We start from the raw sequence: 22,936 nt of genomic DNA on the forward strand, positions 1-22,936 counted from the left end.
AATTGACCAGCTTAAGAAGGGGCAGAGGTAATGATACTCTCGGCTGAGCTAATGCGCGATCGGATCACTAGCCTTGAGAGAGCTAATGCAGCAGTAACGAAGCGTAGGCAGCGTAAAAAAAGCGAATACAGAAGCAAGGAGTGCTAACAAAGGGAGCTGGAGAGGATCTACTTGCTCAGCGTGAGGCTGATCAGCAGATTGCTCATGAAGAGCGTCAAGGAGGAGAGCGATCAGGTGCTAGTCGCCAGGCTCTTGCGCGCTGTAGTAGGTGTAGAGAGACTGGTCATAATACGCGTACATGCAAGAAAGATACTATAGGTACTACTTAATATATTATATTAATATATATCAAGATAGTTACATTGTGGTGGCGCTATACGCTTATAGAGGTGCGTAGGTTTAGTGGGTGCGCGACTCGCTTGCCTGCGCGACTCGCTTATCCATCACGTTATCCGCCGTACGTAGCTCTTTTCTACCGTTTGAGTATATTCCATGCGCATTTCACTGGCACGTTACCAACTTATTCTAATGTCAGCGCTTAACTTTAAATTCATTCTAATATCTATGTTGAAGGTTGTATTAGATTATGATGTTACTAAAAACGTTATGTTTAGTCTCTTACATAGGGTAACTGCCATCCACAGGTCTTACCGAACGTACCTGTACGGGCTTGAAATGATACTACAGTGCATTAATAGTATATTGCCATTCATCAAAATATGTGTATATCTTTTTCCTGACTTTAGACATCTTTATAAATATAATAGCGGGTACAATGGTGGATTGTGCAACCTCCTTGACTGTTAACTCCCTAGCGACGCTGATTACCTTCTCTCTATCTCTTTGCTACTTTATAAGTTATCAATGGGTAACCAATAAAGAACTCATACAGCCTTGTTAGAGTTTCACTGCAATACTTCTATCCATTGCCGTTACGTCACTGCATCGCTGTATCTGATGATAAAAATGCTGCACAGTGAGGATAATTGGCCACTAATGCCGGATATTGTACTGAGTTGTGCGAATATCAGTGAATTAGCTGACCCCATCTCGATCCACCCTACAATTTTACTCTCGCCTTTGAAGGAAAGGACAGAACCGCAGCGAAATTCGTGACCTGGTTGCAAAGACTATGGAGATTAGGGAGTGAAGGTGGATTTGAAGGCTATTGCATGCATGTGGCGTGCAAATCATGATGACTCAAGATCAACCTGACTGGCATGTGGGTGGTCAACTACCCGCAGTCCAATCTATTTCGCATCTAGCCATTGGCTTCAGCCACTCTTCGGCACTGATGGTTTTGCGATGGGGTCTTGGCAGCGAAAACATGCAATTTTCTCAGCCCAAATTTTGTCTGGGACAGTGTTCTTGTTGCAACTCTTTATGCTCTTGTAGATTCCTTGTGCAGGGTATGCCATCAATCCAAACATTGCTATGTTTTCACTTAGCCTCATCTTCAATAAGAATAGTTCTGAACCTTACTCACCGCTTCCAGGTTTTGTTACCATATTCAACGAACCTTTGCCTACACCTTTCATAAACCCAAGGGCACCTTCCTTCTTTGCACCATCCCGAGGCTTTGTAACAATATCCGTAAGTCCCTCGTAGAAACCGGTTCCAAAATTCTGGGAATGTGTTAGTAACACCATGTTGCTAATCCCGATTAATACAAACCTTCGCAGCAACAATCCCTCCACTCTTCCAGTCCTTTACTTTACCGTGATCTTTGACATCATCGCCATAAAGCTTTGGGGCATACCTAAACCCCTCTGCAAGTGCCAAAGGCATGCTAACAAAGGCGCCTTTGCCTACGCTAGATGCCATCGCTGCGACGCCTTGGCCCACAGCACCAGCTGCTGCTAAGCTAGATGACGCACCACCACTACCCGCAAGTCGAGCTTGCCTAACTTTCTTAAAAGGATTGACGAAGGTACCTCCGAGTGCGGACGTGAAATCAGTCACAATGCCAAGGGAAGCTGATGCACCTGCGGTCAATGGGTCCCACCTTTCAAGTTCCATGCTGTACTCCTTTGGCCGATACCTTGTTAATATGAGCATTATAGATTTCTCTAAAGAGTGGTAAGCGGACTTACGGAATTGCATTTGCAAGCTTCAGTTGTCCACTAGAGGTTAAATTTCTCAAGGCAGCGTGTGATAGTTTCATATCTAATCCTGATTCTGGTGAACGGCAAACCCAGTCTGCGGCATCTTGAGGTGACATGTCACAGCTCATGGTCGAGGAGTTGACATGACGATGAAATGACCGCACAGCCATATCAACCCCATTCTCGCAGCGCATATGATCTGCGACGGCTCGAGCAGCCCGCTGAGCTTCAGATGATAGGCAGAACTCGATTGCGTCTGCCAAGTTCTGGCTGCTCATAGACTTGTGTGGTATTGGGGCTGGTCCAGCGCCATTGCTGGCAACGACGTTGCCCCAAAAGGGTTGACTATTGCTCAGATTAGCCACGGGAAATATCTGTCTTGCACAGAGCTCAGTGCTTACTCGCCAAAAAAAGGTACTATGACTGTCGGCCGAGCGTTGTATAGGCCGCAGGCTGTCGTACCTGCTCCGCCATGATGTACGACAGCAGAGACCTGCTTGAAAAGCCACTCTTAAAAACTTTAGCGATATTTGCATTCAGATGATCCGTTGGCGCTTACCATGAGGGCAGTCTCCTAAGTAGAAGACATTTTCTGTATTCGGATCATTTCCCCCTAATTTGCTCCATCCCCTCGAAATAACGACCCGCACATCGGCTTTCCTACAAGCTTCAAGGATGATTTCGGTTGTTCTCTTCGCATTCTCCAGAACTATGCTACCGAATCCAACGTACAGAGGGACGGCGCCCGCACGCAGAAATCTCGAAAGCTCTTCAGGCGGTGTGTATACAGTTTCTTCCCGCATGAAAAACCCACAGATATCTCAAACCTATTAGAGCAGTGCATAATCTTATAATATATCGCTGCCTTACCAATATTTGAACCCCAGTCTTGAGGTTTTGGAACTAGTGCTGGCGACCAGCAGTAGGTGACAGGTAACCTCAACCAGTCAACAAGATCGGGACCCATGCTCGGATGAACGGGCTCTAATCCAAGGTCCTTGGTTCGCCAAAGGTTGATAACATCACCCAGCCTGGATAGCAATTTTAGTTCACCATGCTTCATCCGTGCATCCGTACAACAATGTGATACCTATAAAGCACTGAACTGGAGACATAGCACTCACCCCTGCCAAGTCATCATATTGACGAGGCCATAGCTAAGATAATTCGCTTGCGACTGCTGTATATCCCTCGCTTTCACGTTTGTGAGCGGGTGTGGAAATGCACGCGTCGCCGTCCAGGGCATCGTGAACATCATATGGACAGGAATTCCTAAAGCCTGCGCACAATGTACATGTGCGAAAGATGGTGGATTCGCAATGATTGCGTTTGCAACGAAAGGTTCATGTGACACCAGGTCTGGGAGGACGCAAGAGTTCCAGCAACCTTGCAACATCTCGTGAATCATGCGCCGCTTTCGTGAAATGTCGCCTCCTTTCAAAGAATTGAGAGATGGAAGTAGGCCAGGATTGCGCACCATATACTACTCGTAATGGTCAAGAAGCAACTCTGCACGTGGCAATACCCCAGGTACTTACAGACATCAACTCCTCCGGGTCGCCGCCAATAGGATAAAATTCTAAACCCGACTTTCGCACGAAATCTGCGAATACGTCATGAGTTGCCAACCGTACACGATGCCCATATTGTTGAAGAGCGGTTCCTAGGGCGATAAATGGCTGCACATCTCCTCTACTGCCCACCACCTGCACGATAATGCTCAATCGCGGACACCGTCTAGGGATTTTCACGTCTGGTTCGAGTCCTGTTGGTGGGTGTATAGGAAGCGACTGTTCAAGTTCAGATGGGGCTGAGGAGGCAAGGTCGATATTCAGCGTCCCATCAGCTATGGTGCATAGTCAGTGCCACGCACGAAGCAGAGGATAGAATCTGATACCTTGCACTATACACGAGCTATTGAGGAGAGTACTGGAGGAGTGTAGCTCATAGGGGGGAGGTTTGTCCCAAGCAAAGTCCATCTCATCTGATGGGGGGTTGAGATGTTTGAAATCTGCAGCATCCGATGTCATTGTTAACGTTAACAAATCGACTCCTCGATGTGATGATTTTGACAGTCCTATCCGCTACTTCATGAAGTTTTGCAAGATTCTGTTCACTTAATGCTAAAAGCTATGGCTTGTTATTCGTCAAAGCTAGGCAAATGCAGCTAGGTTTAGTCGGTGCTAGATTGCCGTGAATTGTGGATGAGTGCGCATGGGTGTCGCGTCATGCCAAACGAAGCCTAGCTCACTTGACGTGGAAGCGCTTTCGTATCTTTCGTATTGACGCTCGCTCGCTCAACCTGCAGTCGCATTGCGTATTTCGTACCCGGCGCTGGGACCAACCACGCAGATGATCTGCAGCCATCAACCAATAACATAGTTTGTAACGTTAATGGACCAGGCTCACGCATCCTACATACATCACCTAATTGACAGCATCAGGAATCCCAGGGAATTTTTGCCTGTTGCCTTTATGTCGATGTGCGAAAGTATGAAGGTAGGTTTGCACTTTGGTGTGCTCTGAAACTAGCAGCACCGAACTGCAGACGCGTTCAGGAACTAGCGCGCTGGTCGCCCTCAGTGCATGTACATCTCAAACAGTAGTATTTATTTGCCGCACCACAAGGTTCACAACAAACGTGAGTAACTGAGCATAACCTTTCAGAACATCATTACCCAACGATCGCGTGCATTGGTTTCTTCGCAACTTGCAACCATAATTGTCTCTCAAGTTGAACATATCGTCCAGACTCAATTCATCTCCTCACGAGCTTTTAAAACCGTTATTCTGGCTATGTGATGATGCATTGCCTCCAAATCTGGGTCTCGCCGCACGAATCCCAGACTGGCTTCCTCAGACTCGTGGTAATGTATGATTACTGTGAAAAGCTTCTTGGCGCGAAATCGCGTACTGCCTAATTCAGAACCAAAGCCGGCTTAGGGCGAAGCTAGCATCATGCTTCCAAGCTATGCGTACCCGCGAAACGTCATTGCGCTGCTGTGCCCAACAGGTACCCACAACGTCCCATATGAGAACGGTGTATATCGATGAGTGGGGCAGAAACAGAAGCGTTGCCTTGAGTTAGGGTACTGAAGTTGACCACGCAAATTTGCAGGGTCGAACTCGTAAATTACCAAACAAATGAGTAATACGATTCTCACGAGGAACCTACTGATTAGTCTTGTCCTTATATAGTACCAGTAATACAAACATATATATCCCCTCAACCGCCACATTTGTGCCCGTTACAAGTTCCTTCCATCATCCATTCGTTGCTCTTCGTTCATACCTTCCAGTCAATCCTTGCCGAATACTGGAAAAATACACCATGAGGTTCTCTCAGACGGTTCTACTGATTTGTGTGGCAAGAGCACAGGCCGTATCAGTATCGACCATCCAATCAGGACAGCCTATCCGGTACTCCAGCCTATCATTTCCAGCAAACAATAGTAGTGTGCCGATATATGCGACAAATGGCACATTCACCATCAAAGGGTCCAAATCGACTCCGGGCGTCATAGTGCTTGATTATGAAGCCAATGTCGAGGGCTTTCCGACATTTCAAGTCCTTTCTGCTATCGGCGATACATCTGGTCTGGAGATCACATACAGCGAGTCTAAAGAAGTACTGGATAACTACTACATGGTATGTGCCTAACTGGAAGTATTCGGTGCCTATACTGATTTCAATAACAGAGTGATGGACCTCTCGGATTAGCGGCAGCTATGGACACCTACAGAGTTAATCAATATAACATCAGTGGGCCGTTGGTACATACAAACAGACTTATCCAAGGAGGCTTTAGATACCAAAAATTCAACCTCTCGACAGCCGGCGAACTAGTTCTGGAGAAGGTTGGAGTGAAACCCTCAATCCCAACCACGCCACTTGATCGGCTGCCAGGACACTTCGAGTCATCAGATGAAGTTCTAAATCGAATATGGACTGTGGGAGCGAGAACTGTTCAATTGAATGACATTCCTGCGAACTCCGTACCTCCATTTTGGCAGGTTTCGCTGGAAGGAGCCTTGGTTGAAAGCCAAGCACCTCAAGTGCTTTCGGCGGGTGGCATAGCTGCTGCGTTGACTCAATACCAGCTTGCGTTCGAAGTAAAACCAATCGCAAAAGGATTTGCATTCACAGTACTTGCTGATACTCTGAATTCGGGAATTTACATCTTCTGCAATATTGCTAATGGGTCGATTTCAGCACACTTCGGATCTACTGAGGACTCTCCTCAGATTGCATTTGCAACGCTTCCGCAGACTATAGCCACTGGTGTCTGGCACAAAGTGCAAGTAATGGCCAACATGACTAACATTGCCGTCGCTATCCAAGAGGTCCCAGTTTTCCAGTTCTCGCAGACTTCATCTTTTTTTGGGTCATTCGGATTCGGTGCACCGCTCGGCCACTCAGCTGTTTTCCGCAATTTGTCTGCGACAAACTTGTCAGGAGAACTAATTTATTCAGCTTCCTTGACGGATGATACTTTCATTTCTGATTTCCTTGTCGGTACAAATCCACGGGATACCACGGTCGACGGCTCGAAACGCGATCGGATTGCGTATGCCGGTGATCTTGATATCGCATTGGTATCTTCACTGGCAAGCACAAACAGTATCAGCTATGTTCAAGGCACGCTGGATCTTATTGGTTCTTACCAGCTGACTCCAGGATTTTTCGCACCCACTGCAAAAATTCAACAGGAACCGCTTTCTACACCCATTAACGTCAACCAAACCGGCCTGATTGGTTACTCATTCAACCTTCTTACCGCTGTTGCAGGGTTTTACAAGCGTACTGGCGACGACAAACTACCAAAGGAGTGGGCACCAAGAGCTATGCGCATGCTAGACTGGGCAAATTCTCAAGTTCTTCCTGAAAATGGATTACTGAACATCAGCAACGCTGCTTTTGGCGGTGATTGGAACTATTATGATGCGCCACAGAGTGGTGTTGTCTCCAAATTCAACATGGTCTACGCATACGCTCTCCAAGAATGCATTACTCTACTCGCCGACGGTGGCATCGACACAGAGCCATACCTCTCGCGACTGGAAGCCTTGCGGATAGCTATTGACAAAAACCTTTGGTCGAATGAGCTAAACGCATACTATGTTTCCGACACTATCAGAGACGGCTTCGGACAAGACTCGAACGCTTTGGCCATTCTTGCTGGAGTGAATAAGAATAACCATACTTCATCGATGATTCTGAAGAGCCTCAAACAGCTGTCCACACCTGTCGGTTACTTTGCTTTCTCGCAAGCAGTCACTGCATCCGGTTTTGCAAAATACATCAGTCCCTATGCATCGGCTTATCATCTGCGGGCAGCATTTCAGAGCAAAGATAGCGAGTCTGCTCTGAATCTTCTGAAAAGCCTGTGGGCACCAATGACTGACCCTAAAGGCCCATATTACACCGGGTGTTTCTGGGAAACGCTGAACGCCACAGGTATGCCCGCATTTGGAAGAACAACTAGTCTGTGCCATGGGTGGGCTGCAGGTCCGACTGGAGAGCTTAGTGGACACGTCTTAGGAGTGAGCGCCGTAAAACCGGGCTACAAGGAATGGAAGATTGCTCCAATGACACTTGGGCTGGATTGGGCGAGGGGAAAATTGCCTGTACCGGGGGGTGAGATTTTCGTGGCTTGGAATGCTACTGGTAACGTAATAAAGAGGCTAGAGGTGGAGAGCCCAAGCGGAAGTTTGGGTACAGTGATTGTCCCCCTATCAGACGGGAATGGGTCGACAAGAGGAATCTTCGACGTTAATGGCCAGAAAGTAGACGGAAACGGAACATTTCATGTTGCAGGAGGTAAGACCTTTATCTTGACATATATTATTTAAAATATATGTATACATATCTCTTCATTTATTTCACAAGTGTTGTATATATTTATTCAAAACTTCATTGATTACAAAAAGGCTAGGAAACTAGCTACCCACTGATATATTTTCACTTCTTTATAATGATCTACCCAAGGCACACAACAAAGTAGTAACTATAGTTACTATGTCAGACCAAATAGTATCTACTCTGTCCTTCTAACGAGCTCTTGATGTGCGGCTAGTATCTTTGCGAAACCTTCAACGGCCGCCCTAAGATGGACATGACTCGCCATGAAGGGGGTCGATGGTAACTAGTGTCTATAAGTCGCAGCTGTTCACCAATGACTGTGCGTGGAGATGCCGCAATGGCGCTGACGCTACGTCTAGAAGCTTGGCAATCCAATCCAATCCACCACATAAAGGGCAGCACACCCAGCAATTGCGTATCTCGTTTAACCTATGAGCGTATCTCGTTTGCCTAATTAGCACGTCCCAAGTGCGCCACGCTACGGTAATTCACGACATTTCATGCAGAGCTTCAAGTCGCAAATGGTCAAAACACGACGAGCGCACCGCAAATCGCGTGCAGGATGCAGGGAATGCAAGAGACGACGGATAAAGGCAAGTGAGCGTTAATTTCATCACGTGAGAGGTGCGCAACAAAGCTAACTTGCTTGTCTCAGTGCAGTGAAGGAAAGCCTAGCTGCACGCATTGCACCCGGCACCACGTATCATGCGTATACGATATTGCCCCTGGAGCCCCAACCCAGCCCGCTTCGTCCGAGTATTCGCCGACCCAATCAGAAAATCTTGCCAGTCCATCGGGCTCCCCAGTGAGGCATACTTACAAACCCTCTTACATTGACCTGAGCCACCCCCAGCACCTTTTCGACTTGAAAGATATGGAGCTCCTGCATCACTGGAACCTCGTTACTAGTGGAAGTATGGTAGACTCTCCGAGTTCGGCTGAAATTTGGCGCATTCACTTCCCGAGGGTTGCTTTCCAACACCCTTACGTCATGCACAGTCTTCTCAGTATCGCGGCTCTCCACGTTGCCTATCTGAACCCTTCGCGGAGGCATTCATCAATTATAGATGCAGGCTGTCATCATGCCAAGGCATTGAAAGGGTTCCATGAGGTAATAAACCATATTGGTGCTGACAATGGCGATGCTGTGTTCGCAACCGCTACTTTATTGTTCTTTCACGCGTTCATTACTTTGAGCCAACTTCAGCATGATTTTGACCAGCAGATTGGGGGTTGTTCTAGAGTGTCGCGCATCCTCGGCGCGGAATGGATACCGCTACTTCGAGGCGTCGGAGCCGTTCTGCCTCCTGTGCTTGAACACGTTCGTATGGGTCCACTGAGCTCAATGATAAGCCTTGGTAACTGGGAGATAATCAGCCCGAATGATAATCCAACAGCCGACGATGAGAGACTGAGAGACATCGGGCAACTCTGGAAAGATGACAAACATGCCGAAGTATATGAGACTAGTCTACATCTTTTGCGTCAGTTTTGGGCGTGGATGGTGCAATTAAAAAACTCAGGTGGCAATGCTAGCGGTGAATGTGGCTACCATGGGATAGGGTCGGGGCCTTTCATGTGGTTATTCATTGCCCCGGAAAAGTTTTTTGACTTGCAACGCCAGCGACAGCCAGCAGCATTGGTCTTATTTGCTCATTTCGGGGCCTTGCTGCAAAAGCTTAATGGATATTGGTGGGCAGAGGGCTGCGGAAAGAGTATCGTAAGTGCCATTGACGAGTGCTTAGGCTCATATTGGGAGCCATGGACGCGCTGGCCCAAGGAGGTTGTGGGTCTTATCTAACGTAATATGTCCAGTGCCTTGATAATTCTCTGCATTTACATAACGTGGCAGAAATACTTAGCTAAGGATAAGAAACAAGACTAAAAAAATCCACTTATCATCCCAAACGGCAGTGACGGCAACAGCGCAAGAGAATTAAAATGGGGCTGTGCTTGTTAGTAACTTGACAAGCCTTGGGAAGACCCATCTTCGGGCGAAAGTCCTGAAAAGCTGCACGTTGCGTGTGGCTGCTTTTGTTTGGTCTCTGACCAGCCAGATCGAATAGGCAATAGAGGAATAGGGCTAGATGCAGATGAAAGTTTGATTGGATGATTCAAAACAAGGTGGGTATGTATAGTATCATGCTTCTTAGCACTTTGGTGGGAGTCCTGAAAAATCCTGTAACTTATCTGGTCCGAACACCGTTAGAAAAGAACCCTAGCCACATCAATTGCTTCCTAGCTGTGGCTTCAGCACTTTTATCCCTATATCCTTGTTTCAATAATTTACTTGCTGTATAGTCGAAGTCAGCAACCTCAATTATGCAGTTCGGCAGCGCCGTTGGCGAAGCGCGTTTCTCGTTCATTCTCACCAATATCGACGATACGTTCGTACTTGTTACATATGTTCTTCGCAGAGTCGAAGAGTTCATAGAAACTAACCCCCATTGAGATTGTCGTTGGCCAATACATCGGTTTCACCGTCATCACCGGCGTTAGTTTGATTGGGTATGCCGCCGCAGTAGGGCTTCCCTCTGAACCTATCGGATTTTTGGGGCTATTACCACTCCTGCTTGGTGTTTGGAAAGGACTCGGTGTCCTTTTCCTGAAAAGTATCGATGAGGAAGAAGAGCCAGAGTCGCAGTAAATCGCAAACGCCAAAACAATCCTCAAGGTCGCCTCAATAACCATCATGAACGGCGGGGACAATATCGGCACGTACATCCCCCTCTTCTCCCAATTTTAGGTTGCAGCGATTGCGATATATGTCGTGACTTATTACATCCTTCTTGGTGTCTTATGTCTCATCACTTTTCTTACGATGAAGCAGAAGCATATTGTGCATATCGCCGAAAAGTATGCTTCGTTCATAATACCATTTCTTTGTATCGGCCTCGGTATCTATATCACACTCATGTAGAAATGCCTCCCCTGGACTGTTCACGAAATCGACAGCCAGCTCCTCGGTAACCCAGGCAAGATAGTCATAAACGTTGTGACTTCATTCATACTATTTTTCATTATGGCAGGCATGGTGTGGATTAGAATGCGCAAGCGAAATAGCCGATTCAATCTCAGAAGAACTGCTCCTCGGAATGCCGTCAGTTCAGCTGCTGAGAACAGCAAAGATATCTACCGTCATCTAAACACTTCAGCCGACATCGATCAACCTAATGATACTTACACTAGTCAGCTTAAGGATGAGTGTGAGAGAACAACAACTACGATCAAGGGAGATCCAGATACGGCGCAGTTAGAGTCTATTAGTAGACTTCAACTACAGATAGATACAAAAGGTGGTTAGATAGAGAGACTCAACTGAAACCTTACATTGTTGATGGTAAATGCTAAAGCCCTCGAATTTCCGATTATTGTCCCGTCTGACAGGTCGAGTAGTTCTTGGATGTTTGCCGGTAACCATGCACTGTACCGCCCCATCCATTAATGCACACAAATATCTCGCGTGATTCGCATTTTTCTGACATTTTCAACTTTAGTCAGATGAAGTAAGTTCAATAGAACTACGTTATAGTCTAAAATTAGGTAGAGCCATGCAACACGATACATGAGCCAAATCATCTTGTCCTAGAGTAGCACTCATGATTATTTTTGAGATTTTGTAAAATAACTAGAATCACGATTGATATTAGATAACCCACGCAGTCAGCGACAATGAGGCACCACATCTCGTTATCACCATCCTGATCGGTCTTGACCTACCATTTGTTCAGTCATTAACATAACTCAGTACTGTCTTACCAAATCTTTGCGTGTGTCTTGGTTGCCTCTCTTGGATTTTCTGCAGATGTGCCCTCAGCCTCACTGGACCATCTCCGACTACACGCACGAGACTTCAAATCAAGTGCTTGGGCTCAAATTTCCTACCTTAGCGATATCTGGAATGCGAATCTAACGAATCAAGGCTATGATCTACTTATACCTGCGAAACTGGCGTATAATAAGAGAGCTCATAAAGGATGCATAACTATGATATATATCAAGGCTAACCTTATGAGACTACCTTACTTTAGTACCGTTCAATCAGATCGCTGCTCTCGTTCTATTCAATAACATCAAGCTCATGCTGAAGTTCCAAAGCACTATCGCTACGCTCAAGAATTCGCCGAGAAATTGGACCATGAAAGTTCGACGAGGTTATGATCTCTTTGGAAAATTTGAGAAATGCCTAAGGAAGGTCGTTGCAGGAACCTATGCAAATGAGAATCAAGTAAGTTCCTTCTGACTATGCAGCTATAATCTATGCAAGCTAACAGATCAGTTTGGCATGGATCTTTTTCAGGTTATATAGCCCGACTCATGCAAACGAAATGAGCTACGCTTATGGGACCTCTGGAATATCACCGTTCAGTCACCGGGAGCTCTCAAATGTCGATTTCCTGGATGCTATACGCGATGGAGATTGGTCTAACACTATTCTGCAATTCACCTATGAGCCTGCGGACTGTGGAATGCTATTTATAAAGGAGATAATTCTAGATATAACTGCTATATGGAAGGAATTTGTAGATTATGCCTAGGGTTGGAACAATAACTGCATTGATGGCAATCTTCACGGTGATAATAGATATTAGCGTTAAGGAATTGGCGAGCAAGAGCTTACTTAGCATAAGAAGAAGCTCTCTGTAAAGTTAGTTTACTAACTAGACACTATTTTAGAGGTATGTAATAGATAGTTTACTTGATAGGTTATAAAGCTAGCTTCTATAGCATTTAATAAACGTTAGTCTATGATTCAGTATAACTTGACTGTAATTTTAATAACCATTCTCTGTTAGGATATAATATTAGAAGCTAACTTCTTGTTACAAATAACAAGAAGGATTCTCTCCTTGACAAGTGACGAGATGGCGGAAGGCCTATGGACGTCCACGTTAGAAGGTAATAATCATCGCGGGGCGCTAATCACATGACTAGCATCGCGCCAAGACGCTGGCATCAGTGATGTCACCCAAGGTATGTGAGGACATGGCCTCACATATGCAACTAGGGGTCAGTGAATCTTAGACAGAGTCCTCATACCAGGACTGGAAGCAAGGATAATATAATGGTAGATAGATCTGATTATTACTCTCATTGTGGTCAACTCAAATTGTACTTTCTTACTAGTTACTTTACTTAATAAGATTGTTACCTGTTAGTCTATAGCAATATAGATTAGGTTATCTTACCTATTGCTCTCTCTTCTATTAAGAACGTCACTCCACTGAATCGCTAGACAATTACCTCACGGAACACTAGCATGAAGCTTGCCGGCCTTAGTGCGGACCCGGAAAGAGAAGTATAGGTCCCAACCCCGTGTAACACTTCATACTAGGACGAGGACTACGGCTAAAGCTAGGAGCTAAACAGGCTCTGATAAGGTCTAGATTAATTAACTAGATGATCAATTGTCCGATAACAGTTTGATTACTGCCAAACCTGAGCCAAGCTAACTTGGACCAAGACTAGAGAAGTATAGCACAACCCCGTGTAACACTGCTGACGCTAGATATGTGGTTAAGTGGCTGTGCGGCTGTGCGGTGCTTTGTCAAGCGCCCCAGGACACTCGAAAACCAGCTCGGAATAGAAGTAGGACTAGGTTTGAAGGCCCTGGTGTGTAGCTCATGTCAACGAACACGTCCAGCATCGAAACCGCAACCGTAACTAGTTTCCGATACAGTTGTTGTGCAACTTTGAGGTAATGTGTAACGCCCGACTATAGCTAACGCGAAAGCTCGCATGCCATACGTAAAGGTAAACTGTCGCGCCGCTCTACAGCTCTGCAGACTCGCCGTTGATCCCTCGTCCGACCTACTACATCCTCGTACTTCTCTCACCTAGCGGACATGGCCGGAGAAAAAGGCCAACTAGCATAAACCAGAATACCAAAATCTGAGTCGACGCTTCGATAGGCGGAGTGCGTCTCGTTCCCACCGCACGCCCACTACTTATCCACACGAGTCGATGCGTCTTCTAAAGCACGAAGAAGATGGCCGCATTACGATTGCCAGCCTCGACGATAACCCGATAACCCGATAACCCTATAACCCCTTATGCGATACTTTTCACATAACGAGGGGCAGATACAGAAGAAGTGACTTTCGCGGACCTTGCGAAACGCGGTGGCAAACATAGGCCTAGCTACAAGAAGATTCTTTCCTGTTGAGAGCAAGCACAGCAAGGTGGGTTGTAGTAAATAAATTAAATAATTACTATGCTTATACGCTTTATGGCTTCGGTCTTCTAAGATGCATTTATTTGAGAAAAGAAATTCCGAGATTTATTAAGACTAGTAAGTAAAGCGGATAATTAAAACAGTAACTACGCGCACTCATCATTAGCTCCACTGATTAACACTATTACGTAGCGTTAACATGAGCGACATGTCTACGACACCGTCCTCGTCCCCTATAAACATCCAGCTCTTAACTAAAGAACTAAAGGACTAGACCTATCCACGCCTTGCTCTCGTTACTCTACAGCCTGTTAAAAAACTTCCTCTACTTATTAGTTAGTTCTCTAGCGTTAATAGCCTCGTAGATGTAGTTAATATTACAGTGGGGTGACCCAAAAAAAAGAACTCAAAAAAGTTGTGATTTTTAAACATCCATTGCTCAATGGGTATTAGCGCTAAACTAATAAAAAATATATCGTTGAATAGAGAATTTCTTGGCGTATAAGATTGTGTCTGGTATTATTGCTTAGTTAGCACGAGGAAGGCTATATGTCCTCTTAAACGTAGAGTAAAAAAATCTTCTAACTTTAGCGCCAAATTTCGCGCTGTAAATTTTAACTTTTCTTCTATCTATTTATATAAATAGATATTTATAATATACTAGTTTTATATATATAGTACTAGAAACTATATAAATGAAATATAGATAGATAGTAGAGGTAATATAATTGGTGAATAAAGAAAGAATAGTATTAGCTATATATTAACTAGTACTTAGTATACCACCCCTTAGCTTCTACTACACTAGAATAGCGTCTTAGCAAAGATAGAATATAGTTATCTATATTCTTTTGTGATATTTTTGCCCACTATTCCCGAATAGCAGAAATAAAAGTATTAATACTCTTCGTTAAGAGTATAGCTCGAGTGGAATGAATATTAGACTTCTAGTGTCAAGCTTCTTATTGGTTGGTTTTCGCAGATAGAGAGACAGTATACGCTAGACAGTAACTTAGGCAAGTATAATGTTATATTGTACTTATACTCGTAACTTAAGTTAAACACATTAAGCTATAAGGGCTTAATGCCTAATGCTATATACTAGAGCTTTATGTAATATACTTAGTTACTTAGTAGTGCTAAGACATACTAATCACTAAGCATCTTACAGACGATATGCGGAGTGCTTAGTTGCTTAGTAGTGCTAAGACACACTAATCACTAAGCATCTTATATATCACGTGATGCGCTAGTCCTAAATAAGTGTCTCTATTTCTTACTGCGGATTCGCCGTCTTATAGATTACTCATTAAATAAATATAATAGCGAAATATCCTCTACATTCTAAGGCTAATTATAACACTATTCTCCTCCTCTTATAACTTATCCTTAAGGTAATATATAGTCTAGAGTTTTCTAGAGAGATATATTACTATAATTCTATAGTTACCGTAAGTAGAATGTTCCTAAAAGTAAACTGCTACTAAAAGAAATAGGTTATTAAAAATAAGGGGTTATTATTAACGTAGCGTTTATATAAGCGCTGTGTTCCTAAAAGCGTAAGGTTTTTAAGAGCGTTTTGTTCCTAGGAATGCTAGGTTCCTAGAAATGTTTAGGTTCTAGGAAGGCTTAAGGATAGGTACTTCCGTCTATAACGGGCTTAGTCTAACAAGCACTACGTTCTAAGAGTGTAGTGTTTATTACGCTAACTTAATTAGGTTTCGGCGTAGTGGCGCGCTATAACTAGGCTTACCCCGCGTTATAAGGTCTCGTCGTCTGCCTAGTTTCTTCGTTATACCTAAATAACAATCTTTATCTAGTACCGTCTGTCGTCAAAATATTACTAAGTTTATTAATTCTTTTAGAAAAATCATAGTTTAGAAGTATTCTACTTATAAGAAGAATAAGCGGGTATATAAGGTGTATATCCGTTCTAGAAAGTATAGTAAGTATCTTCATCGTAGCTAGTAATGTAACGTCTAAGTTACTAAGTCAGAGTTTAAGCGTCTTACTACTAAAAAGGAAAAGTTAGAAGCTTATATTAAAGAGAGTTATAAGGCGTAAGATACTATAATAAAAGCGTATAAGGCGGCTCTAGCGGAGTTATAAACATATTGTACTTAGAAGTAGTAGTTGCGGCTGTAAATGGATTTGTTAGAGAAGTAGGCTAAGAAGGCGATTGCTATAGAAAGTCGCGAGCTTAAAGAGTTAGAGCAGGAAGGCGTTATAGAGTTTAACGGGTCTAATCTATTAGTTAACTTATCTCTTAGTACTTAGGGTGCCTTCGCGGATCTGCCTCTAGATTATTAGGATCCTCTTAATTTAAGCTTAGTTGCTTCTGGTTCTGGTGGTAACGTGCCCGTTTCTGGCGGTAGTTAAAGTACGTAGTATGATTTTCCTTAGTATATAACGTAGTTTACAAGCGAGTGAGCCATATAAGCGAGTGAGCTACCCCACTAACTTTACGCACCTCTCTTATTACAATATATAATAACTCTACCAAATCTATTCTAACACGTCCCTCGTTAGGCTAATATATACCTTACACTATTAGCTCTTAAAAAAAGTTAAGTTTAAACTAAAAGGCGTGCTGCAGCTACATTTAATGTTTCTCGCGCTACTCTCTACCGCCGACGCGCTAGTAAGCCTACCTAACGCGATTGCCAGCCCAACTTAAAGAAGCTTACTAAGCTAGAAGAGGAGGTGATTATTGGCTATATACTTAATCTTAATCTACGTAGATTCTCACCTACCTACGCAGCTGTGCGCGATATAGCTAATAGACTCCTAGCTGCGCGCGGCGCTGGCTAGATTGGCGTCCACTAGCCACGTAACTTTATTAAGCGTATAGATAGTCTTATAACGCGTTTTAGTTAAGCGTATAATAGGCAGAAAGCTCTATATAAAGATCCAGTTCTAATTAAGAGCTAGTTTGAGCTTATAGAGTAGATAAAGGCTAAGTATAGTATCTACGACGAGAACATCTATAACTTTAACGAAGCTGGCTTTATAATAGGCAAGATTATAACTTAACTTATCGTTATAGCGTTAGAGAGAAGAGGCCGGCTAAAGGTAGTTAAGCTAGGTAATCGTAAGTAGGTGACGCTAATCGTAGCGATTAACGCAGCTGGCTAGTTAGTCCCACCATTCCTTATATTCGCTAGTAAGTACTACCTATCTGCTTAGTATAAGGAGATAGAGATCCTACGCGACTAGGCGATCGCAGTTAGCGATAATAGCTGGATAAATAACGAGCTAAGCGTCGTATAGATAAAGCACTTCAATGCCCACACGAAGACTCGCGTTATTAGTACACGTCGCCTGCTTATTCTTAACGGCCATAAGAGCCACCAGTCTCTAGAGTTTTAAGAGTTCTACAAGGAGAATAATATATATACGCTCTATATGCCGCCTCACTTATCTTATCTACTCTAGTCTCTTAACGTTAGCTACTTCTCGCTGTTAAAGCGCGCGTACAGCCGCGAGGTAGAGAGCCTAATCCGCTATTACATTAACTACATCACTAAGCTTAAGTTTCTGCCAGCGTTTAAGGTAGCGTTCGATCGATCCTTCACGCCATCTAATATCTACTCTGCCTTCCGCGGCGCAGGCCTTATTCCTCTCCAGCTATATGCTGTTCTATCAAGACTTAATATAAAGCTCCGTACGCCTACTCCACCAGCTGCTCTAGAGGCTCTCTAGCAGGCTCGCACGCCTAGCAACACACGCGAGCTTAAAGCTTAATTAACATTAATACGTGATCGCGTTTAGCGGCATCAAGGCTTATCGCTAGCTTTAATTATTATAGTAATTAATTAGCTTAAGAAGAGGGCTAAGGTAATAATGCTCTCGGCTAAGCTAATACGCGATCAGATAGCCAGCCTTAAGAAGGCGAACAAAGCCGCAATAAAGCGTAGGCAGCGTAAGAAGAAGCAGATACAGAAGTAAGGAGTGCTAACTGTTACAAGTAACAAGAAGGATTCTTTCCTTGACAAATGACGAGATGGCTGCGAGCCTAGGGACGTCCACGTCAAAAGGTAATGGACATTGCGGGGCTCGGAGTCACGTGATGTGCCATCCCGCCAAGGCTGGCCATCCGGGATGGCAGTGCATAAAGGGATGGCAGCGCCATCCCAGACCTCCCGCCAAGATGGGATGGACGGGATGGCAGGACTGGAAGCAATGAGGATATAAGGATAGATGGATTTCATTATTACTCTCGTTGTGGTCAACTCAAATTGTACTTTCTTACTAGTATCTTTACTTAACAAGATTGTCACAAGTTAGTCTATCAAATAGATTAGTCTTGTCAAACCCTCCTTAAGCACGCCAACTCCACTGCATCGCCAGACAAGCCTCACGGAACACTAACGTAATACTCACCTGCCTTAGTGCGGACCAGGATAGAGAAGTATAGACCCTTACCCCGTGTAACACTAACAAAGGGAGCTAGAGAGGATCTACTCGCTTAGCGCGAGGCTAATTAGCAGATTACTCATGAAGAGCGTTAAGAAGAAGAGCGATTAGGTATTAGCCGCCAGGCTCTTACGCGCTGTAGTAGGTGTAAAGAGACTAGCCATAATGCGCGTACGTGTAAGAAAGATACTCTAGGTACTACTTAATTAATTATATTAATATATAGCAAAATAATTATATTATAATGGAGCTATACGCCTACAGAGGTGCGCAAAGTTGGTAGGGTAGCTCACTCGCTTATATGGCTCACTCGCTTATAAACTACGTTATTGCGTTTTTATTCATTGTTTTATCAGCAGCTTAACTATGTCTTCTAGTGTCGGGAGACTTAGTTGAGTTATAGTTTTGTCGTTTATTTAAGTCTTATTATCGTCGTTAATATTTTTAAATTTTTTATTTACAGTTAGATAGGTTAGATTCTAGTTCCCATGTGTTCTCGCTATCTAGGTATCCTAACTATTTAACTAGGTATTTAGTTTTATTATTTTTTATTCAGTGTGAGACGATTCTCTCGACTTCGAATTCATCTTTTTCTTCTAGTTTATAATAGAATATTTCTTATAGTAGCGTTTCGGGATCTGCTAGTTCCAATAGTCGTACGTAGAATCTTAGGTATATCTTTATATTAGCTAGTAGGTTAAGTATATAGGTTATAGGTCCGTTTTATTTCAAAATTAAAAATAGTCCGACCTTAACGTAGTCTAGTCCTTTGCTTAGTCGTTTAGTGCGAAGGTTCTTTATAAGTAGATATACTTTATCCCCCTTCTTTAGCTAAGGTGCTATTTTTCTTTTCTTATTTTAATAGGAAATGCTTTAGCGTTAAGCCTATTTAAGTAACGTTCGTAGTTCTTCGTGGGCTTTCTTTAGTTATTTAGCTATTACTATTACTACTTCTATTTTTAGACTTAGATATATTCTAGTAAAGAGATTTAGATATCGTCCGTGGTTGGCGAAAAACAGTATTTTACCTATTAATTCTAATGTTTTGTTATTATATGCTATTTGTGCCGTAGGTAGTAACTATACCTAATTATCTTATTATTAATTAGCATAGATTCTAAGATATGTTTTTATTATTCAATTTATTTATTCTATTTGTCTATCAGTTTATAAGTAGTAGGCTATTAATAGTTTTCTCTTAGTTCTAATTACTACAAGTAGTGTTGTCTAAAAGTTAGATATAAATAGCTTATCTCTATTACTAATAATAGATTTTAGTATTTCGTAGTGTCAGATAATTCGGTCGTAGATAATATGTGCTAGGTCTACTACTATATAGTCGTTCCTAAATAGAATATATTCTACTTATTTCGTAAAGCAATCCACTACGACAAGTATTACGTTATAGGCAATCTTAGTCGTTAGGTCTCTTAAAGCTAGTAATCCTATAATAAAGTCTATAGAAATATCCGTCTATAGTTCTTATAGCAGTTCTAGGGCTTATATCTCTCTATATAGTGCATATATACTATATTTATTCTTTTAGTAATCTACGCATTTAGCCATATAGGATATAATCTTATTCTTTATTTCTTTAAATTAGTAGTTGCGCTAAATTAGTTCTATAGTCCTAGCGATTCCTAGGTGCCTATACACGGGATCGTTATAATGTTCTTTAATAATAGTTTATTATACTTCTTTAAGTACGTCGTTCCTAATCTTTATAATAATATTAAGTTCGTATATAGGTTCTAGGGATCTGTCTTCGTTAGTTTTAAGTATAGGTCTATTAACTATCGTTTTAGTTCCTGCGATGTCGTGCCGTTAGCTAAGAGTATTAGCTCTTCTATTTTTCTTCCCTAGAGTGTAGATAATCTTAAACTTATATTATCCTAGTAGTTTAGCCTATCTTATTTATCTTTAGTTAAGTATCTTTATTATTATAAAGTATACTAAGTTCTTATAATCTGTATAGACTATAAGTTCTAAATAGCTTTCTAAATATACTCTCTAGTAGCGTAAGTATTCTATAATAGCTAGAAGTTCCTTGTTGTATACGTTATATCTTTCTTCTACTTCTAAGAACTTTCTTAAGTAGTATACTACTAGGTGCCATTTTTCGTTAATAAGTATACTAGCGTAGCCTTCTAATACGAGGTTAGATGCGTCTATTTTAATTTTTATAGGTACACCTAAGGTAAATATCTTAAAACATAGTAGTATAATACACGCGGTCTTAAGCTTATTAAAAGCTTCTTCTACTTTCTTACTCTATACGAATGGCGTATCTTTCCGTATAAGTCGTGTTATTAGTATTATAATTTTTAAGAAGTTCTTAATAAATTAGCAATTAAAGTTTACGAATCCTAGAAATAACTAGATTTCCGTAACTATAGTTAGTGTTAGCTAATTCTTAATAACTTAGATTTTTTCTTTACTTATTTATACTCTGTTAACTCCTATTGTATAGCCTAAGAAGTTAAGTTTATTTTTATAGAATTTATACTTCTTTAGCTTAAGTCTAAAGCTATATTTATCTAGTTCCTTAAGTACTGTTTTTATATATAAGATATAGTCTTTCTTATTTTCTAAGTAAATAAGGATATTATCTAGATAGGCGATGATAAATATATCTAGGTATAGCCTAAGTACGTTGTTAATAAGTTCCTAGAATATTACTAGGGCGTTTATAAGTCCGAATAGCATAACCTTATACTTATAGTATCTATATTAAGTTCTAAAGGCTATTTTCTATTCTTCGCTCTACTTTATCCTAATAAGATAGTATCTATCTTAGAGATCTAGTACTATAAAGATCTTCGCACGAGACAATTAATCTCTAAGCTCCGTAATATTAGGTAGTAGGTATTAATTTTTTACTATAATGTTGTTAAGTCGCTAGTAATTAATATATAGTTAATCTATTCTGTCCTTTTTTAGTATAAACATAATTAGATAACTTACGGGTAACTTTAATAGTCGTATATATCCTTTAGCTAGGCTCTTATCTATATACTCTCTTAGTACCTTAAGTTCTTTTTCTAATAGTTAATATATTAGCCTAAAAGTTAGTATCTTTTCTTCCTATAGGACTATCTTATAGTTCTAGAGTTTATATTCTAGTAACGCTATTTTATCTACCACTTCCTAAAATAGATGCTTATATTCTTTATATTCTTTAGAGAATTCTAGAGTTACGCTATTCTCTCTTCCTCTCGCCTTTTAATCTATTAGGCTAATTTTAGTATCTGCGGAGTATAGCTTTCTATTAAGGGAACTACTATTTAACTACACCTTCTTTTTAGTGTTATTATATTATTTAGTAATATTACTCTTATCTACTATTAAACTCTACTAATACGTAGATTAGCTTATAGTTACGTTCTTTCCGTAGTATTTGAATTAAAATATCTTTAACTTCTAGTTAATCTGTAGGTTATATTTCCTAAGCTATAGAAGTTCTAAAATAATATCGTGGGTAGCTAGTCTAATAACGTCTAGATTAATCTTCTTTATATACTTCTAGATACTAAGTGTTACTTATCTAACCTTATATATAATATTACTTTCTTTTAGCATTAGTTCGCCGTTAGCTACGTGTAGTAGGTATAGCTATTATTTCTATTATTTCTTAAGTCTAGCTCGGTCTACTACGTGCGCTAAAATATAGTTTGCCTATAATCTTAAGTCCACTAGTGCCTATATCCGTTTTCTGTTAAGCTCTATTATAAGCCTTATTAATCCTAGAGGTTCTAGTACGTTAATTTCCCTAGCGGGGCCTTATTACTCTATCGTTAGCCTAAAAAAGACTCTTCTTATTAGTATTTATAGTAGTCTTTTACTACTATATGCTTTTCGTATTTATAGCTAACGTGTTTCACCAGTGTGCGCCCCACCCCAGTGTGCGCCCCACGAAATCCTAGTACCTCACCTTCGCAATAATAACGCGTGATGTCTCAACAACGCCAAACTCCTAAGACCTATACTGAAGCTGACGTTACTATTGCTATCTCTGATCTCCAAAAACGCGAAAACTTAAGCCTAAGGCGCGCTGAATTAATCTATAGTGTGCCAAGACGGACGATACAAAGGCGACGTAATGGAAAGCCCTGTCGACGCGACTACGAACCACCAACTAAGCGCCTAACAAAACTAGAAGAGGAGGCCATTACTCAACGTGTAATAGTTGAGGCTGAGCGAGGACTACCCTGTGGGAGAGACGACGTGCGAGATATGGCTAATAGACTGCTCCGAGAGCGCGGTGGAGAGGAGGTTGGCAAGAACTGGGTTGATAGGTTTGTCCAGCGCAATCCTGAGCTGCGTACGCGCCGGAGTCGTCCATATGATCGTCAGCGAGCTGCCTGCGAAGATCCAGCG

The 22,936-nt window shown here is 42.1% G+C and overlaps 6 protein-coding genes across 6 annotated transcripts; 4 read left to right on the plus strand and 2 right to left on the minus strand.

Moving 5' to 3' along the window:
* Positions 1-1,102: 1,102 nt before the first annotated feature.
* COCSADRAFT_116831 (glycosyltransferase family 1 protein) lies at positions 1,103-4,154 on the minus strand. The gene is made up of 10 exons (XM_007701511.1): positions 4,003-4,154; positions 3,644-3,951; positions 3,230-3,588; positions 2,976-3,136; positions 2,665-2,925; positions 2,507-2,615; positions 2,094-2,450; positions 1,675-2,041; positions 1,487-1,625; positions 1,103-1,432 (listed from the first exon to the last, which is right to left on the minus strand). Exons 1-10 carry the CDS (start codon positions 4,133-4,135, stop codon positions 1,275-1,277), a joined length of 2,352 nt encoding a protein of 783 aa, XP_007699701.1. The 5' UTR covers positions 4,136-4,154; the 3' UTR covers positions 1,103-1,274.
* Positions 4,155-5,436: 1,282 nt separating this feature from the next.
* COCSADRAFT_356654 (glycoside hydrolase family 78 protein) lies at positions 5,437-7,958 on the plus strand (the record flags this gene model as incomplete). Its single annotated transcript, XM_007701512.1, has 3 exons — positions 5,437-5,525; positions 5,562-5,754; positions 5,805-7,958. The coding sequence occupies 3 exons, from the start codon at positions 5,437-5,439 to the stop codon at positions 7,956-7,958; spliced, it is 2,436 nt and encodes an 811-aa protein (XP_007699702.1).
* A 451-nt stretch (positions 7,959-8,409) lies between these two features.
* COCSADRAFT_36572 (uncharacterized protein) lies at positions 8,410-9,928 on the plus strand. Its single transcript, XM_007701009.1, has 2 exons — positions 8,410-8,561; positions 8,624-9,928. The coding sequence occupies exons 1-2, from the start codon at positions 8,490-8,492 to the stop codon at positions 9,767-9,769; spliced, it is 1,218 nt and encodes a 405-aa protein (XP_007699199.1). The 5' UTR covers positions 8,410-8,489; the 3' UTR covers positions 9,770-9,928.
* A 362-nt stretch (positions 9,929-10,290) lies between these two features.
* On the plus strand, positions 10,291-11,390 carry COCSADRAFT_356658 (uncharacterized protein; the record flags this gene model as incomplete). The annotated part of the gene is made up of 5 exons (XM_007701513.1): positions 10,291-10,374; positions 10,403-10,564; positions 10,715-10,884; positions 10,924-11,105; positions 11,158-11,390. The coding sequence occupies 5 exons, from the start codon at positions 10,291-10,293 to the stop codon at positions 11,223-11,225; spliced, it is 666 nt and encodes a 221-aa protein (XP_007699703.1). The 3' UTR covers positions 11,226-11,390.
* A 6,251-nt stretch (positions 11,391-17,641) lies between these two features.
* On the plus strand, positions 17,642-17,845 carry COCSADRAFT_88332 (uncharacterized protein; the record flags this gene model as incomplete). The annotated part of the gene is made up of 1 exon (XM_007701514.1): positions 17,642-17,845. A coding segment is annotated over one exon (204 nt), but the record flags the coding sequence as incomplete, so codon positions are not given.
* A 3,156-nt stretch (positions 17,846-21,001) lies between these two features.
* Positions 21,002-21,226, minus strand: COCSADRAFT_87586 (uncharacterized protein; the record flags this gene model as incomplete). The annotated part of the gene is made up of 1 exon (XM_007701515.1): positions 21,002-21,226. A coding segment is annotated over one exon (225 nt), but the record flags the coding sequence as incomplete, so codon positions are not given.
* Between the last annotated feature and the right edge of the window lie 1,710 nt (positions 21,227-22,936).

This window comes from Bipolaris sorokiniana (genome assembly GCF_000338995.1).
Source record: "Bipolaris sorokiniana ND90Pr unplaced genomic scaffold COCSAscaffold_6, whole genome shotgun sequence".
In the NCBI taxonomy this organism is placed as follows: Eukaryota; Fungi; Ascomycota; class Dothideomycetes; order Pleosporales; family Pleosporaceae; genus Bipolaris; species Bipolaris sorokiniana.